Source organism: Equus caballus, chromosome 1, assembly GCF_041296265.1.
Source record: "Equus caballus isolate H_3958 breed thoroughbred chromosome 1, TB-T2T, whole genome shotgun sequence".
Lineage (NCBI taxonomy): Eukaryota > Metazoa > Chordata > Mammalia > Perissodactyla > Equidae > Equus > Equus caballus.
This window is the reverse complement of record NC_091684.1, coordinates 162,996,615-163,012,099: the sequence shown is the minus strand read 5'-3', so window position 1 is coordinate 163,012,099 and position 15,485 is coordinate 162,996,615. Positions and strand designations below refer to the sequence as shown.

The window sequence follows — 15,485 nt, the reverse complement described above, 5'->3', positions numbered from 1 at the left end:
CAGCACTGGAACCCTCAGCTTAGGGACCTTAGTCTTTCATGGGCAGTAAGCCTGCCTCACTTTGGCCAGGGAGAGAGGCAGTGTCTTCATTATACTGAATACTAATCAAACCTAACTTCAAATGGGAGACACTGTCGTCCAAGGGTTTTACTATACACCCATCTTTGAAAAGATAATCTGAAACAGGGACAGACGGTGCTCTGCTCACTAGATATGCAGAAATGAGACCCATGGAGAATTGTCACCTAGCACTAGCTTAGGTTTTTCCCTCTAGTAGTGCTTTAGTAGGCATTGCCAGTGTTTGTCTTCAACTCATTTTCTATCTTCCATGAGCTACTTAAATGCTTTTGATGGATAGGTACATTCTTTCAAAATACTGATGCTCTTAGTCAGGTTTTAGTTAAGTCTAATAGGCCTGGAAGCCATTGTGGGTCTTTTACTCATTTTACTTACTTTCAGGTTCCTGGAGGTCATTTCACTATAGACAAATAAGACCATATATCAGTGAGCTTATGATCAAAGATTTATGACATATTTAATACATAGAAAACAGTGTATGTAATGACCCCTGAGAAACCACCAACTTACAAAAAGGAGCACCCCCAATTCTATCCCCTTCATCCTAGAGGTAACCTTACCTTGACTTTTGTTTGCTTAGCATTCCTATGCTTTTCTTGGTAGTTCTACCACTTATTTTTCAGTTGTGTTATATTTTTGTGGTTATTAGACATACTGCTAGGACAGGCTTTCTTGTCCTCCACTGTTCAAGTGCTGGAGTTTCTTTAGGGTGTATAGGAATGGGCTTTTGCTGGTGTTAGGCTACAAAAGGCTCTGAGATGAGTTAGTCTGTAGGATTCATGTGTTCTGTGAAAACGAGATGTATACTGAGCATGTGAAAGAAGATGGAAATAGCCTGTGATTGTTTCTTTACAAACTGATTTTAACTACATGCTCTTATATAACCTTGTTACTAAGTAATAAAATTTTCTGTGACACTTCTCCTTTTTGAGTTTTATTTGTGGCCAATATCTCCTAGTTTGTGGTTGTTTTTCACTCTCTTTATGGTGTTTTGGTGAACAGATGTTCTAAGTTTCAGTGCAGTTGAATTTATCGTTCTTTACCTGGGGGTGTTTTTATGAACTCTTCCCTGTCCTTGTCTCAAAGATTTTCTCTTTATTTTGTTTTGAAAGTTTTGTCTTTAACCTACTTCAAGCTGATTTCTCTTCTGTGGTAGATATTCGTTTTTATTTTTTTCATGTGGATTAATTGTTCCAGCACCGTTTATTGGATCCTTTCCCCTTCTGATAGGCAGGGCCGTATCTGTCATATACCAAGTTTTCACGTCTGTTTGCATCTGTTTCTGGTCTCTCTCTGTGATCTGTTGGTCTCTTTGTCCCTGCACCAGTGCTGCGTCGTCTTCTTTCCTATAGAATTACCTTAGCTCTGTGACGCGTCTTAGTGTCTGTAGAGCAAGTCCTCTCTCATCTTTTTCCTCTTAGCAATGTTTTTGGACTGTTTACTCTTCCACAAAATTTGGAATCAGCTTATCAAGTTTGGTGAAATATCCATTTGCAGTTTGTATTTGAAGTGCACTGAACCAGTGTATTAGTTTGGGGGAAAATTTAGGCTTCTTATCCATGAATATGATATCTCCTCCTATTTAGGGTATCTCTCTATATCTTCAGTATCTTTCTATATCTCTCAATAAATCTTTGTGTTTTCTTCATGAAAAGAAATCATATTTCTTTTATAAGATTTATTCCTCTATGCCATTTTGTTGTTGTTACCATTATAAATGGAATCTTTTTAAAATTTCTTTTGTGACCAACTTTGAAGAAGCATTTTTTGATTTTCTGGCATTTTTACTGCTTGCTGTTCTCTCTCTCTGAACTTCCTGGATCTGTGATTTGGTGTCTGATATTAATTTGGGTAAATTTTCAGTCATCATTATTTCAAACATTTCTTCTGTTTCTTTCTCTCTTCTTCTTCAGGTATTCCTATTTTATGTATGTTACACCTTTTGTAATTGTCCTACAGTTCTTGAAGATTGTTTTTGTTTTTTTCAGTCTTTGCAATTTTGGAAGTTCCTATTGCTATATCCTCAAGCTGAGAGATTCTTTCCTCAGCCATGTCCAGTCTACTAATAAGCTCATCAAAGGCATTCTTCATTTCTCTTAACGTTTTTGATCTCTAGCATTTCTTTTTGGTTCTTTATTAGAATTTCTATCTGCTTGCATTGCTCATTTGTTCTTGTATGCCGTCTACTTTATCCATTAGAGCCCTTAGCATATTAATCATAGTTGTTTTAAATTCCTGTCTGCTAATTTCAAAATCCCTGCCATATCTGGTTCTGATGCTTGTTCTTGAAATTGTGTTTTTGCCTTTCGGTGTGTTTTGTAATTTTTTTCTTGAAAGCTGGACATGATGTACTGAGTCAAAAGAACTGCTGTAAATCGACCCTTAGCAATGTAGTGGTAAGATGTATGGGGAGAGGCAGCGTTCTATCGTCCTGTGATTAGGTCTCAGTCTTAGTCTGAGCCCATGCCTCTGGACTGTGTACTTCACAAGTATTTCTCAGGTTTTTTTCCCCCGCTTAGATGGGTCAGATGGTTAGAGTTGACTGGAGTTGGGTATTTTCCTTCCCCAGGTCAAGTAGTCTCTGATAATGCCCCAGCAGGTGAGGCTCTGGGTAACTAGTTTCTTGTGAGGGCGGGTCTTGTTAAGAACAGAGTGTTCAGGCAAATTTCAAAATGGTTCCTTTTCCCCTCCCCCTGCTGGAAGCATGCAGGGGACTTTTCTCATATTTACTGTGGGAACTTGGTTGAACTCCTGGAGAAAAACAGAAAAGTTTGGGGGCTTCACTGTGACTGAATCCCCCTGGAGTTTTAAACTCTCAGAGTTGTCCACACACAGTTCAGGTTTTGCTAGCGCTAGTTTCCGCAGCAGTTTCCACTTAGGAGTCTCTGCTCTGGTAAGTAAGCTGTGACTCCCTATATTTTCCTGTCTGTCTCTCCAACCTTGGGGGCAGTGGTTTCCTCTTTTCTCTCATGGATCCAAGAAGAGTTGTTGATTTCTTTTTTCTCTTCAGCTTTTTACTTGTTAGAGCAGAGAACTCTATTACTTTTTAAATTAAATTTTAAGTATATAAGGAAAGACCTATGTTTAAATAATAAATAGGATGACTCAAATCATGCTTTTTATTAAACTGTTCTGAAAGACTTCAGTACTGATGGGTTATGAAGTTTTGGATTATACACTGTATGTAAGTTTATTAAAAATAAGAAGTCTGTTCTTTTGTCACTTAAGTAGAATTTGTTTGTGTTTTAGATAACGTTCAGTCATCCAGGCCTAGACATTCAGGGTAGAAACACAGAATATGTACAGCGGCAAATATCCAAGGAATGTGGAAGCCTAAAGTCCCAAAATAGGGTAAGTAATCTTAGTTTATCTTCTGATATTGAATGTAGCTAATTAACATGTAAGTGAAATTTTTCAGTTCTTCTAATTCTCCATATAGTTGAATTGTACTAGAAAATTTTTTTGTATATAAGTTTAGTACATATGTGCTTACTACATATATGCTGTTATTTGAATTCCATCCAGATTTCTAGTTTGATTCTGGAGGACTGCCACAGTGTATTTATCACTGGATAGGGATTGAAAATTGTTAATTTAATGGACTACATCCATCACTATACCTTTAGCCCAGACCTGGAATTTTTTTAGCCCTGATTCTAAATATCTGGGGAATAGGAATTTGCCCCAACTTGGACCAGGTGCTTACTTGTAGACTAGTCACTGTGTCCCAGGACTGGGGCTAAGAGATACAAATAGGACTCCTAGAAGCCTACTTGTATGGGTGCAGGGAAGGGTCACTGTGATTGATCCCCCGAGATTTACTTTGCCCCCTGGTCTCAAGGAGACAATCTACACAGAAACGTTAGAGAGGGAGGGAGAGAGAGTGTCTGTATGTGGTATAGTGTGTTTTAAGCCCTTTTCAGAGACTTTTGTATAGCCAAGCTATAAACGTGTATGTCTTTGTATTAGTTTGCTAGGGCTGTCATAACAAAATACTACAGACTGAGTGGCTTGAACAACAAAAATTTATTTTCTCACATCACAGTTCCAGAAATGGAAGTCTAAGATAAAGGTATTGGCACATTTGGTTTCTTCTGAGGCCTCTGTCCTTGGCTTGCAGATGGCCCCCTTCTGGCTGTGTCTTCATGTGGTCTTTCCTCTGAGCACCCACATTTCTGGTGTCTCTCTGTTCAAATTTCCTCTTCTTATGAGGACACCAGTCAAATTGGATTAAGGTCCATCCTAAGGGCCTAATTTTAATTTAATCACCTTTTAAAAGGCTCTATCTCCAAATGTAATTACATTCTGAGGTACTGGGGGTTGAGGCCTCAACATATGAGCTTAGAGGGCGGAGTACAACTCAGACCATAATATTCCATCCTCTGGTCCCCAAATTCATGCCTTCTCACATGCAAAGTACATTCACCCCTTCACAACAGCCCCAAATTCTTAACCCATTCCAGCATCAACTCTAAGTCCCAGATCCTCATCTAAATATTATCTAAGTCAAGTGTGGGTGAGACTCAAGGTATAATTCATCCTGAGGCAAAATTCCTCTTCACCTGGGAACCTGTGAAACGAGACAAATTACCTACTTCCAAAATACAGTGGTGTGGGAAAGCCACAGAATAGAGATTCCCATTCCCAAAGGGAGAAATTGGAAAGAAAGGAGTCATGTGTCCCAAGCAAATCTAAAACCTAGCAGGCTAAATTCCGTTTGATTTTAAGGCTTGAGAATAATCCTCTTTACCTCAGTGTTCTGTCTTCTAGGCCCACCAGGGTGGTGGCCCCACTCCCCTTGGCCTTGGATGATAGCATCATTCCTAGGCCCCCTTCCTGAAACTGAGGAGGTGGCCCCACCCTGTGGAACTACGGAGGAGGCAGTCCCACCTTTGGGGTCATTCTTCCCTTTTCTTACAGGATAACACATGTTCTCAGCCACATAGCTCTTTTTGCCAGTCCTATAAATCCTAGAAGTCTGCCTTCGTTTCATCCCAACTCAGTCCCCTTCAGTCCAAGGTGGCAGCATTTCAGCTCAGATGGCTGATTGGATCCATGAGTCTCTTTAATTCCTTGGAGGAGTCCCGTGATCTCTTTATTTTATGATTGTCTAGCCACGCGTTTGGTATTCTTTCTGGAACATGCTTTCTCAATTTTTGCAATATGGATAGGCTGAGAATTTTCCAACTCTTCAAATTCTGGTTCCTTTTTGCTTAAAAATTACTACAATTTATCTCTTTCTTGTCACATTTTACCATAAGCAGCAAAGAGAAACCAGGCTGCGCCTTCAGCTCTTTGCTTTGAGATCTCTGCTAAATGCCCAAGCCCATCACACACTCACAAGTTCTACCTTCCACAAAACACTAGAATATAGTTCATCCACGTTCTTTACCACTTTATAACAAGGATTGCCTTTCCTCCAGTGTCCGATAATATGTTCCTCATTTCCATGTGAGCCCTCACCAGAAGCACCAGAAGCACATCTATATTTCTACCAACAGTCCCTTCAGGGCTACATAGGCTTTTTATAACATGCACCTCAAAACTCTTTCAGCCTCTGTCCATTACCCAGTTCCAAAGCCATTTCCACATTTTTAGGTATTTGTTACAGCAACACCTCACTCCTTGGTACTAAAATTTGTATGAGTCAGGGTTTTGCAGAGAAACAGAATCAACAAGGTGTGTATATATACAGAGAGAGATTTATTTTAAGGAATCGGCTCCTGCGATAGTGGAGGTGCATAAGCAAAATCTGCAGGGTAGCCTGTCAGTCATGAGACCCAGGGAAGAGCTGCAGTTTGCGTCTGAAGGCAGTCTGCTGGCAGAGTTCCTTCTTGCTCACGGGTGATCAGTCTTTGTACCGTTAAGGCCTTCAGCTGACTGGATGAGGTCCACCTGCACTGTGGAGGATAATATGCTCCACCCATAGTCCACCAATTTCCATGTTAGTCTCATTCAAGAAACATCTTCACTTAAACATCCAGAATAATGTTTGATCGAATATCTGGGCACTGTGGCCCAGCCGAGTTGACACATAAAATTAACCTTCACAGTCCTTAATGCAATATTCATCTCTTTCCTTTTTAGGTCCCTTTGAAATCAATCCGACATGTCAGCTTTCAAGATGAGGATGAGATTGTCAGAATAAACCCTCGAGATATCTTAATACGTCGCTATGCGGACTACAGACATCCTGATATGTGGAAAAATGACCTGGAGAGAGATGATACTGACTCCAATATTCAGTTTTCTAAACCAGACAGTAAAAAATCAGACTATCTATACTCTTGTGGGGATGAGACTAAGTTAAGTTCACTCAAAGACTCTGTGGTATTTAAGACACAGCCTTCCTCATTAAAATTTAAGAAGTCAAAACGAAGAAAAGAAGATGGTGAACGTTCTCGCTGCGTATACTGCCAGGAAAGGTTTAATCATGAAGAAAACGGCAGAGGAAAGTGTCAGGATGCTCCAGACCCTATTAAAAGATGCATATATCAAGTTAGTTGCATGCTCTGTGCAGAGAGCATGTTGTATCATTGTATGTCAGACTCAGAGGGAGATTTTTCTGATCCCTGTTCATGTGACACTAGCGATGACAAGTTCTGCTTACGATGGTTAGCCCTAGTAGCTTTGTCTTTCATTGTACCATGTATGTGCTGCTACGTCCCTTTGAGAATGTGCCATCGTTGTGGTGAGGCATGTGGGTGCTGTGGAGGGAAACATAAAGCTGCTGGATGAAAGGATCCAGTGCCAAAATGAGCTTAAATCTTTGTTTCCAGGAATTAGCTAACTTGGATTTGTGGAAGCTTTTGGCAAGCAATCTGAAATCTTGCCTGGTATCATTGGGGCCACACGCGGAGGAAGCAGAACTCTTCAGTTCTTGGCGTTTCACAAATGCCAGCCATGCCTAACTTTTTCCCTTGAGTGCATGGCATGTTTTGTTACAGGTTGTAAAGAGTATTTGCAAAAGGAAACCATTTCTGGTTATTGGCTATAAAAAGTGAGCATAAAATATGATCCAACTAAAAGGGATTAATTTTTGGCATTTTTGTATATTTATGCATTAGGTGATGGGACTTTTAAAGGTTTGAATTCATTAAGACGTGAACTAAAAGTGCACTAAGGGGACAGTTGATTTCAATCTAAGAAAAGTTAACACTTGGGAATTGTAAGACGTAAAAGAAGTGCAACTAAATCATTTATTAGTTGTTTTTTGAAAGCAGTTTTATGTATAAATAACAAATGTTTATATTTAACTAAATATAAGGTACGAATTATTACATATTAAACTTTTCTTCCCCTTCCTAGTTCTGAGGTAGATGTACATATATCTACTATCACATTCCATTATATTTTGAATATTTTACTCATCCTAGTTAATAACGTTTTTATTCCATGTGAATGATTTGATATTTTCATCCTCATTTCCCTTTGGCTACAGTTTATATTGAGTTATATCTGTACATTCTGGTAATCTAAAATCCTTAAAAATATTCTAATAGCCTTGAGTGACCAACTTTTTTTTAAAGCACAGATGTAATTGTCTAATGTTCTGATGGGAACGTAACACTTATTTTTATATAAAAAGAGACTGAGTAAACATTATAGAAAAAAGTGAGGTTTTTGGGTTGTTGTTTTGTTTTTTTGTGGTATTCAACCAGCAAGTTGTTTTCTTTCAGAGTTTCCTCCTTCAAAAAATTCTATTGCATTTACAAATGTTTGACAAGGCAAAAAGTGTAACTGGATAGTCAGTATAAAAGTGTCCTCCTGAGATCTCCATTCCTCTCTCTGCTAAACCAGAATATGTTCAGCTGTGTTACTAATTTCTTAGCTTAATTCTCAGTACTTATTATTCACATAACAGTAATTTTTCTCAGTTGCATTTTATTTTATTTAAACTGGCCAAAAGCAAAATCATTTTGTGTTCAAGTGTGTGCTAAACTATCCCAGGAATGTATTTAATCCAACATTGTGAATGAAATATCTTGTACATATAAATAGATTTCTTCTGCAGAACATTGTATTACTGGATGTTTTATTTACAAAACAGTTGGATAAATGTTCCAACACATTGTTTAAAATACTTTGGGGTCAAATTGTCTTTTTTAAGTGTTACGTTACAACTCTCGCCAAGTAAGGGGTTCTTTAAGAACATTCCCCGAGAGGGATAAAGTTGAGAAGTGTGCCTTTTTTTTAATGGCTTGAAGTTTCAGAAGTGATAAAAACTAAAATCACACTACCATTTGAAGCTTATTTTCTATGCAGGTTTTAAAATGTCATTTATGTATCATTCTTTTTACATATCACATTTAAGCTTGTGTTTGCTTTCTTCTTTTGCCCCAGATCAAACTGAACAATGTATATAACACTATATCTGTCTGTAAAATACTTTTTTTTTAAGAAAGCATTTATATTTATATGACAGCTTGAACTGACAACATTGTGTATATAGATCATCTTGAAGTATTATTTCACATTGAAAAGAAGAAAAATATATTGATAACTATAGACGTTATGAAGAAGAAGTTATTTCTAGTTTTGTACTAAAAATCAATTGGATGAACTAAATCCAAAACGTGACACTGTGGCAGCAGTTTTAAGTCTTATTTTTACTGTTTATATATTTGGACGCTGCTACATCAGATGATCTTCATCCCTGAAGTTTTCAGCTAAACTTGGTTTCCTAGAATAGACTGTTAACTTTCAAAATTACTTTTTATTGGTGAAATAGAAATATTGGTTTTCCTTGTGAATGAATTTTCATATTTGTAAGTGCTGAGTTTATAATTCAGGTTTGAGCAAGGTGTGAATAACTGAAGAAAATAACTTGCTGGCTATATAGGAAAATGCTGTGGAAATGAACTGTGTATATACTTCTGGAAGAACAAATTTAATCATTTCTTCTGTTATGCACTAATCGGTATAGTGCAACTCCTGGTTCCGTACTGTATTTTATATGCAACATATATGCTTTAAAATTTTAATGTTTGTGCATTAATATTTTCAATTTGTTTAACCACTTTGCTGCTAAGATTTTGCCGTCCCATCCCCATTTTTTCCTTTACAATTTTAAACAAGTTTCTTCATTAAAAACTATGGTGATGAAATGGTTTTTATTTCACCTTGGATCATTGTAGTTACACACTCAGTTTCCAAATCAGTTTAGAAGACTAACTGATAATAGAATATTAACTGAATCCCTATGTGGAAATTTTCTGGAGTAAATTAGAATTCTTATGTGAAAACAAATGGGTAGTTTGAATTTCTCGCTAAACAGGTGTATAGGTATGTTCAGGAACTATTTTCTCGTTCTGCGTACACATTTGGCACTGCCAGTTGGCTTTTCCTTTAAAACCTTTCTGTTTTTAATCTGGTAGTATAAGCAAATGGCTAAACAAAACTGCTTCAGTAACAGTATTGAAAATGAAATCATCTAGATGGCATAACAAGAAAGACTTTGGTCTGGTCTCACGGCTTGTTGTGTTCAGAATTGATAGTTCTTAGAGATTCCTCTCCTGCTCTGACGGGGGAATCATTTGATTTCTGAAGACGTATGAGGGGTGGAACTTCAGCACCACCTACTGGGTGATGCATAGACCAGAGACATGAGGTGGCACTGGGATCTGACAGGGCTTCTCACTACTACCAGTACTAAAGGGCTATTTACACGGTGGCCGCCTGCAAACGGAGAAGGCAGGAGTACAAAACATCTCCAAGGAACTGTAAAACAAATCTTTTCCGTAATGTGTCTTGTTGGTCACTGAAAGATTTTAAGCACTTTTTCTTACATATCCTGTTTTAAAATATGTATTGATATTTGGAACTGGCAGTCAAACTTAATGGATGTGCCGAAGTATTTATAGAACCAATTCTTTTAACTTGCAAAAGCCACTACCAAAATGGTATTCTTATTTTTCCTCCCGTTACCAGTCAGGGAGAATTTTTTTAAAAAATAAACATCACGTGTATTTCATCATGACAATTTCAGAGAGTGTGTGTCTGTCTCTGGGATGCTGTTGGGGCAGGGGTTAGAATTTAAAGGGGAAAACTTGAAAACTACCTATTTTCATTGGTTATTCAGCAGTGCCTAAAATGAACTCTTGATGTAATACAAATGCACTTTCAATTCATATGTATAGTGCCATCTGATATCTTGGGTAAGTCTTGCTTTTTCTTTTTTTCTCCCCCACTTAATTGAACGCTACAGAGATTGTTGCTTAATATCCATGTTAGTCTCCAGAGTACAAAAAAAATGGCCTTTCTTCCAGATGGGCAGTTTAAGGAATCTTAAGTATGTTCCTTTTGTTGAAATCTACCTTAGGTTTTGTGCTTATACTTTGGAAAGTGTATTTAAGGTTGAGTTTTAAATTTTAGCCCAAAGATGCAATTAAGCAAGTATAACATTTTTCTACATAAAACTTGGAAAACTCTAGTTGCCTGGAAAACACAGATTCTTCGCTAAATATTCTCGTTTTTAATTTGACCTCCAGGCTCACATTTCTAAGTGTAAGGGAAAGCACTAAAATCTTGCATTATTGTTGCACTTAAAAAAAATTGGTCTATAAACCACAATAAAAGCACCATAAGGTGTTTTGCAGTGAGTCAAAATATTAAAAAAAAAAAAAAAATCACAACCTGAGGTGATTTATGTAAACTAAAACCAAAACAAAAAAAGGGCTTCAAGGTATGAAGGTACTTTTTGCCTAGCAGCCAGGTGGTTATAAAACTTGCATATGCTTTGATACACTGATGTTAGCCATTGTTTCTGAAAGCTCTTTAAATTGCATAAGTCGCTAGTTTTGAAATTTTTCAAGATTAATCTAATTGAAAAGCCTTTGTATTAAGATACACATAGATTTTTGTGGACGTTGCCAGTATGTAGTGTCATTTGCTTTCTATTCTTGACCTCAGAAGTGCCTCACTTGTATATTATTTCCATTAAAAGCTTGACTGCATTCTTTCTAATAAGCAATGAAAAATTGTTTAATTCATATCATAATGTATCTCCTTAGATATAGGTGACTAGCTTGATAGTTTTGGATATATAATGTAAATATGCATATATAAGTTTGTAACTGTTTTTGTTACATCATACTCATGTAATTGGACATATCAGATGATATCTTAAGAATTTGTTTTAATTACCTGATTAAACCTATCCTGAAATATAAAAGGACTTTTTCTTACTCTTCTAGAGGATAACAAACTATCACATGAGATGCTAATTATTAATGGAGAAAGGAGTAGAAATGATTGGAAGCTTCTTATCATAGTTTTTTTAAGGTATATTTTTAACTGAAAGTTCATGTATGGTTCATCTTAATGACTTATTTATTCATCCTTGATTGTATCCAGATTTTTTTGTAGTCTCTTACCTAATACATTATATTTATTGGTTTGGGAACATGTTACAGCTAAGTCTGGATTAACCACCTTAAATGATATGTGGGAAATTTTTGACCCAAGGTGACTACTAATTTTTTTTGTGTCCTAGTCAGTTTCAGAGTTTCGCTTAACTTGTAATATAAACAAAAATAACTTAATAATCAACATGAAAAATTATTAGGACAGTACTATACTCAAAAACGATAGTGTATTTCAACACTAGAATAACTTTGGGACCTTTATACCATGAATTATGAAATGTAGTCTTCTACTTATTTCCGGATTTTCAGAAATTTGCTTTATGTTCTTCACATCAAGTTAATACCCAAGAGTAAGTGGAATAGTTTTTACATCAGACAAATTAAAACTAGGGTTTCTGCTTGGCCATCAATATAGTTCGTGCACACAGTGGTCCTTAAAAAAGATAACATTGGTGTTAATATGAAAGCTGGCATCAACTCCTTTAAAATAAACTGCTCTAAGACTTGCAGTTTTAGAGAGATCCTTGAAATAATGGCTCAAAAAAGATATTCTTAATAAAAGTCGAACAAAATCACAGTTGAAATGGTGTTTTCTTTTGTCCAGCAGTCTTTATTTTTGTTGCGTGATGTATTTTAAATGATCACTTTTATTTCTCAAAGAACCCTCTAATGAAAGTATTATCCTCATTTTACTAAGGAGGAGATTTAGCCTTCAAGTGTTAAAAAATATTCCCAAGATCTCATTAGAGGCACCAGGATTTGAAGCAAATTGTCATACTTCAAAGCCCATGCTTTTTAGTCACAATGCGCAGTATGTTTTGTTACAAGGGTCGCAGATTGACTTCACAGAATAGTCATTGTTCTGTTAAAACGAAATCTTTTTTAAGCTGGAATAATTTTATATAGAAATAATTTCTTAACTTGCACTCCCTTTTGTTTCATCTCTGGGTCCCCTGTTCCTCTATCTCAGGAGGCTCTGCACTATCCCCAGTAAGACACATGGGGATCCTTAAAATTGGGAGAATAAAATTGATAATGCTTCAAGATACATCCACTGTGTGCCGATCCAACAGGAAGCAGTAAAGACGTGTACAGGCCAGTGTGTGGGAGTGTTCCTTTTGCTCGGTTGATGTTATTTCTCTAAAGATTCTGAATCTGAGCGATTCTTTTTCGCTAAAACAAGGATACTTCCTCTTGAGGCGATAGAAAACTGCTCTCAAGTGAGTCTTTGACAGTATTCTGTACTCTTCCTTTTCAAGTGGTGAGCCGTTCGAATGTCAGTTTTTCCACCAAGCCTGTCTTTGAGCCAGAGTTGCATTTGGTATCAGGGCTACTTCCTACACGTGTCATCATGATGAGGTTAGTGTTCTCTCTTTCTTCAAACTTAACCTGAAAATAATTTGCAATAACCATGAGGTGTGCAATTTGGAAAGAATTGGGACAGGAAGAATTTCATTATGCAACAAGATCATTCTTTCTGGACAATAAAACTTAAGGAGAGGTGTTTAAGTTTCATTTCCATTACTTATAAATTTTGCATTGCCAAATTGCAAATATTAATTTAAATGCTTTTTTTTCTTTTTGAAACACCGTGAAACAGAAAATCATATGGATTTTACTTGTCAAATATAAATCCTTTTTGTGCCCTCCATATTTTCCTCCTTCCTTTTCCCTGTTAAGGAATAGTGTCTCCAACTTTCTCCAAATCTATGAGGGCAAGAATTCATGGAGAAGACTTTTCAACAGTATTCTATAATTCTTTTTAAAATTCTTTTATTCTTCCCCCAAAATGGCTAGTGAACTTAAGTGTATGTCTTTCATCAGTAGGGGAGTCCAGTGCTTCACTGACTCTTAAAATTTAAGAGAAAACACAAAGTTGTATGAATTCATGAGCTCCCAGCTAGTTAAAAGTTCTTGTTAGAGTTCTTGTTAAATTATCAAAGTAAAATGCACAGAGATAGCATGATACTCCAAAGTTGTATGGAAATAATGATCCAGACCAGATTACTTACCATTGCTGATAAAGTCGAGTTCACTGATGTTTAGGACTAGGAGGCACTTTAGAAATGATACAACACCCTTATTTTACAAATGTAGAAACAGGTCGCAGGAGGTTGAGAGAGTGCAAGGTCATTTACTTATTTAGAAACACCGCGTGTACTTTAAACGCATACAACCGACCGCCTAAAGTGCATCTCTTGCAAAATGAGCCCAAAACTGATTTCTCCCATTCTTCAAACCTTTTTTTTCTTCTCTGTCTTAGATGGTGACACCACTGCACATCAGTAGTCTGAGCCAGAAACCTGATCATCACCTTTAGTTTCTCGTTTTCCCTTGCTTTTCACCATCAATTCTCAATTTTTGACAGTTCTATTCCCTAAGTGTCTCTCAAGTCTGTGTTCCTCTGGCCTCACCGCTGCTGTCCTAGTAGAAGTCACCTCATGCTACTGATGTTGGGGATTCGGATTGAATCGCTTGGACATTTTTATCTTTAACAAGAGATGATCTGGATTTTAAATATGATTGGACAGTAAAAGTACTTTAGACTGCAATGAAATGGTGACAAAAAGGTGAGATCTTCAGATTGAGATATCCCCAGATTTAGACAAAAGAAATGGTTTCTAGCGGGACTGAGGAATCGAATGATGGCGACTTGAAAGAATAGTTCAGCGCCTAAGGAGTTAAGAGCAACTTGAACGACGAAGTACAAGTTTACAGAAATGGAAACTTGAAGCTGTGTGTGTTCACCTTTTCTTGAACCCATTCCCATTTTTCACTCCTAGAAGCTTGTTGTCTGTTGTTCGTTGTGGTGGTGGTGGTTTTCTGAGAGCATGGGGAAAGAAAAGAGTGCATTACGGGAAACCTTTGGAATCCTACTGCCAGTAGCATTATAAGTCAATAGCTCCATAAGCAGGTGAGCCCGTATTCAAAAAAGGTTTCTTTGCCTTTTACAACTCATTGTTCCCTAAAGCAACATCAAAAATTGCCTATCTGGTACAGAGTTTTTTCCCTTTCGAAGGTCACATCTCCAGGCAAAGCCAACTACTTAAAGGATGTTGGGAAGGTGCTATTTTTAGAGAGGAGTCCCGGGATACTATGCAAATGAGAGTGAAAAGAACCATCCAGGTTAAAGGAGAAGCAAGTGCAGAGGCTCTGAATAGAAAGGAGCTTGGCTTCTGGAAGGAGCAGCAAGGAGGCTAGCACCCTGGAGCGGGCGGAGTGAGGGAGCTCCTGACAGAAGCTAAAGTCACAGAGAGCAGGTGCCAGGTCTTGGGACGTGTAGGTCATGGGACAGAGTTCAGATTTTATTCTGAGAATGATAGGAATCCACTGGAAGGTTTTGAACAGGGACATTTTGTGATCCAGCTGCTATGTGGCTTTTTTTTTTCTTTTTTTCTTTTTTTGAGGAAGATTAGTCCTAAGCTAACATCTGCCACCAATCCTCCTCTTTTTACTGAGGAAGACTGGCCCTGAGCTAACGTCCGTGCCCATCTTCCTCTACTTTATATGTGGGACGCCTGCCACAGCATGGCTTTTGCCAAGCGGTGCCATGTCTGCACTCGCACTGCCAACATCACTGCCGGACATCTCCTAACTCACCTCATCAGAGGAGCAGCGCTAGCTCTCGTGAATATTAGTCCTTCAACAGCCCTCATTACATTTATCATTCGCATTCTATTAACTATTCTCGGATTTGATCCGAACCCGGGAACCCCAGACCGCCGAGAAGCAGAACGTGCAAACTTAACCGCTGTGCCACCAGGCCGGCCCCCTTTTTCTTTTAAGTAGTAAACCCAATACTGGTTTCAGATGTTAGGCTGGTATTGTATGACCTCAAGATTTGTCCTGCCCATTCCAGTGAAATGTTCTCAAAGTCCCCCACTACTTCTATGTTTCTAAATCCGGTGGATGTTCCTTTCTTTTTTTTTTTTTTTTTTAAGGAAGATTAGCCCTGAGGTAACATATACCGTGAATCCTCCTCTTTTTGCTGAGGAGGACTGGCCCTGAGCTAACATCCATGCCCATCTTCCTCCACTTTAT

At 37.6% G+C, this 15,485-nt stretch overlaps 1 protein-coding gene across 2 annotated transcripts in view; it reads left to right on the top strand.

Moving 5' to 3' along the window:
* Positions 1 to 12,021, top strand: part of SPRED1 (sprouty related EVH1 domain containing 1) — a 118,676-nt gene extending 106,655 nt beyond the window's left edge. For both annotated transcript variants that reach the window (XM_001503617.7, XM_023620305.2), the window contains 2 exons: positions 3,328 to 3,429; positions 6,166 to 12,021. In XM_001503617.7, the coding sequence (XP_001503667.1) occupies positions 3,328 to 3,429; positions 6,166 to 6,816 (753 nt within the window). In that variant the 3' untranslated portion in view covers positions 6,817 to 12,021. The remainder of the gene's footprint in view (positions 1 to 3,327; positions 3,430 to 6,165) is intronic.
* Positions 12,022 to 15,485: the final 3,464 nt, after the last annotated feature.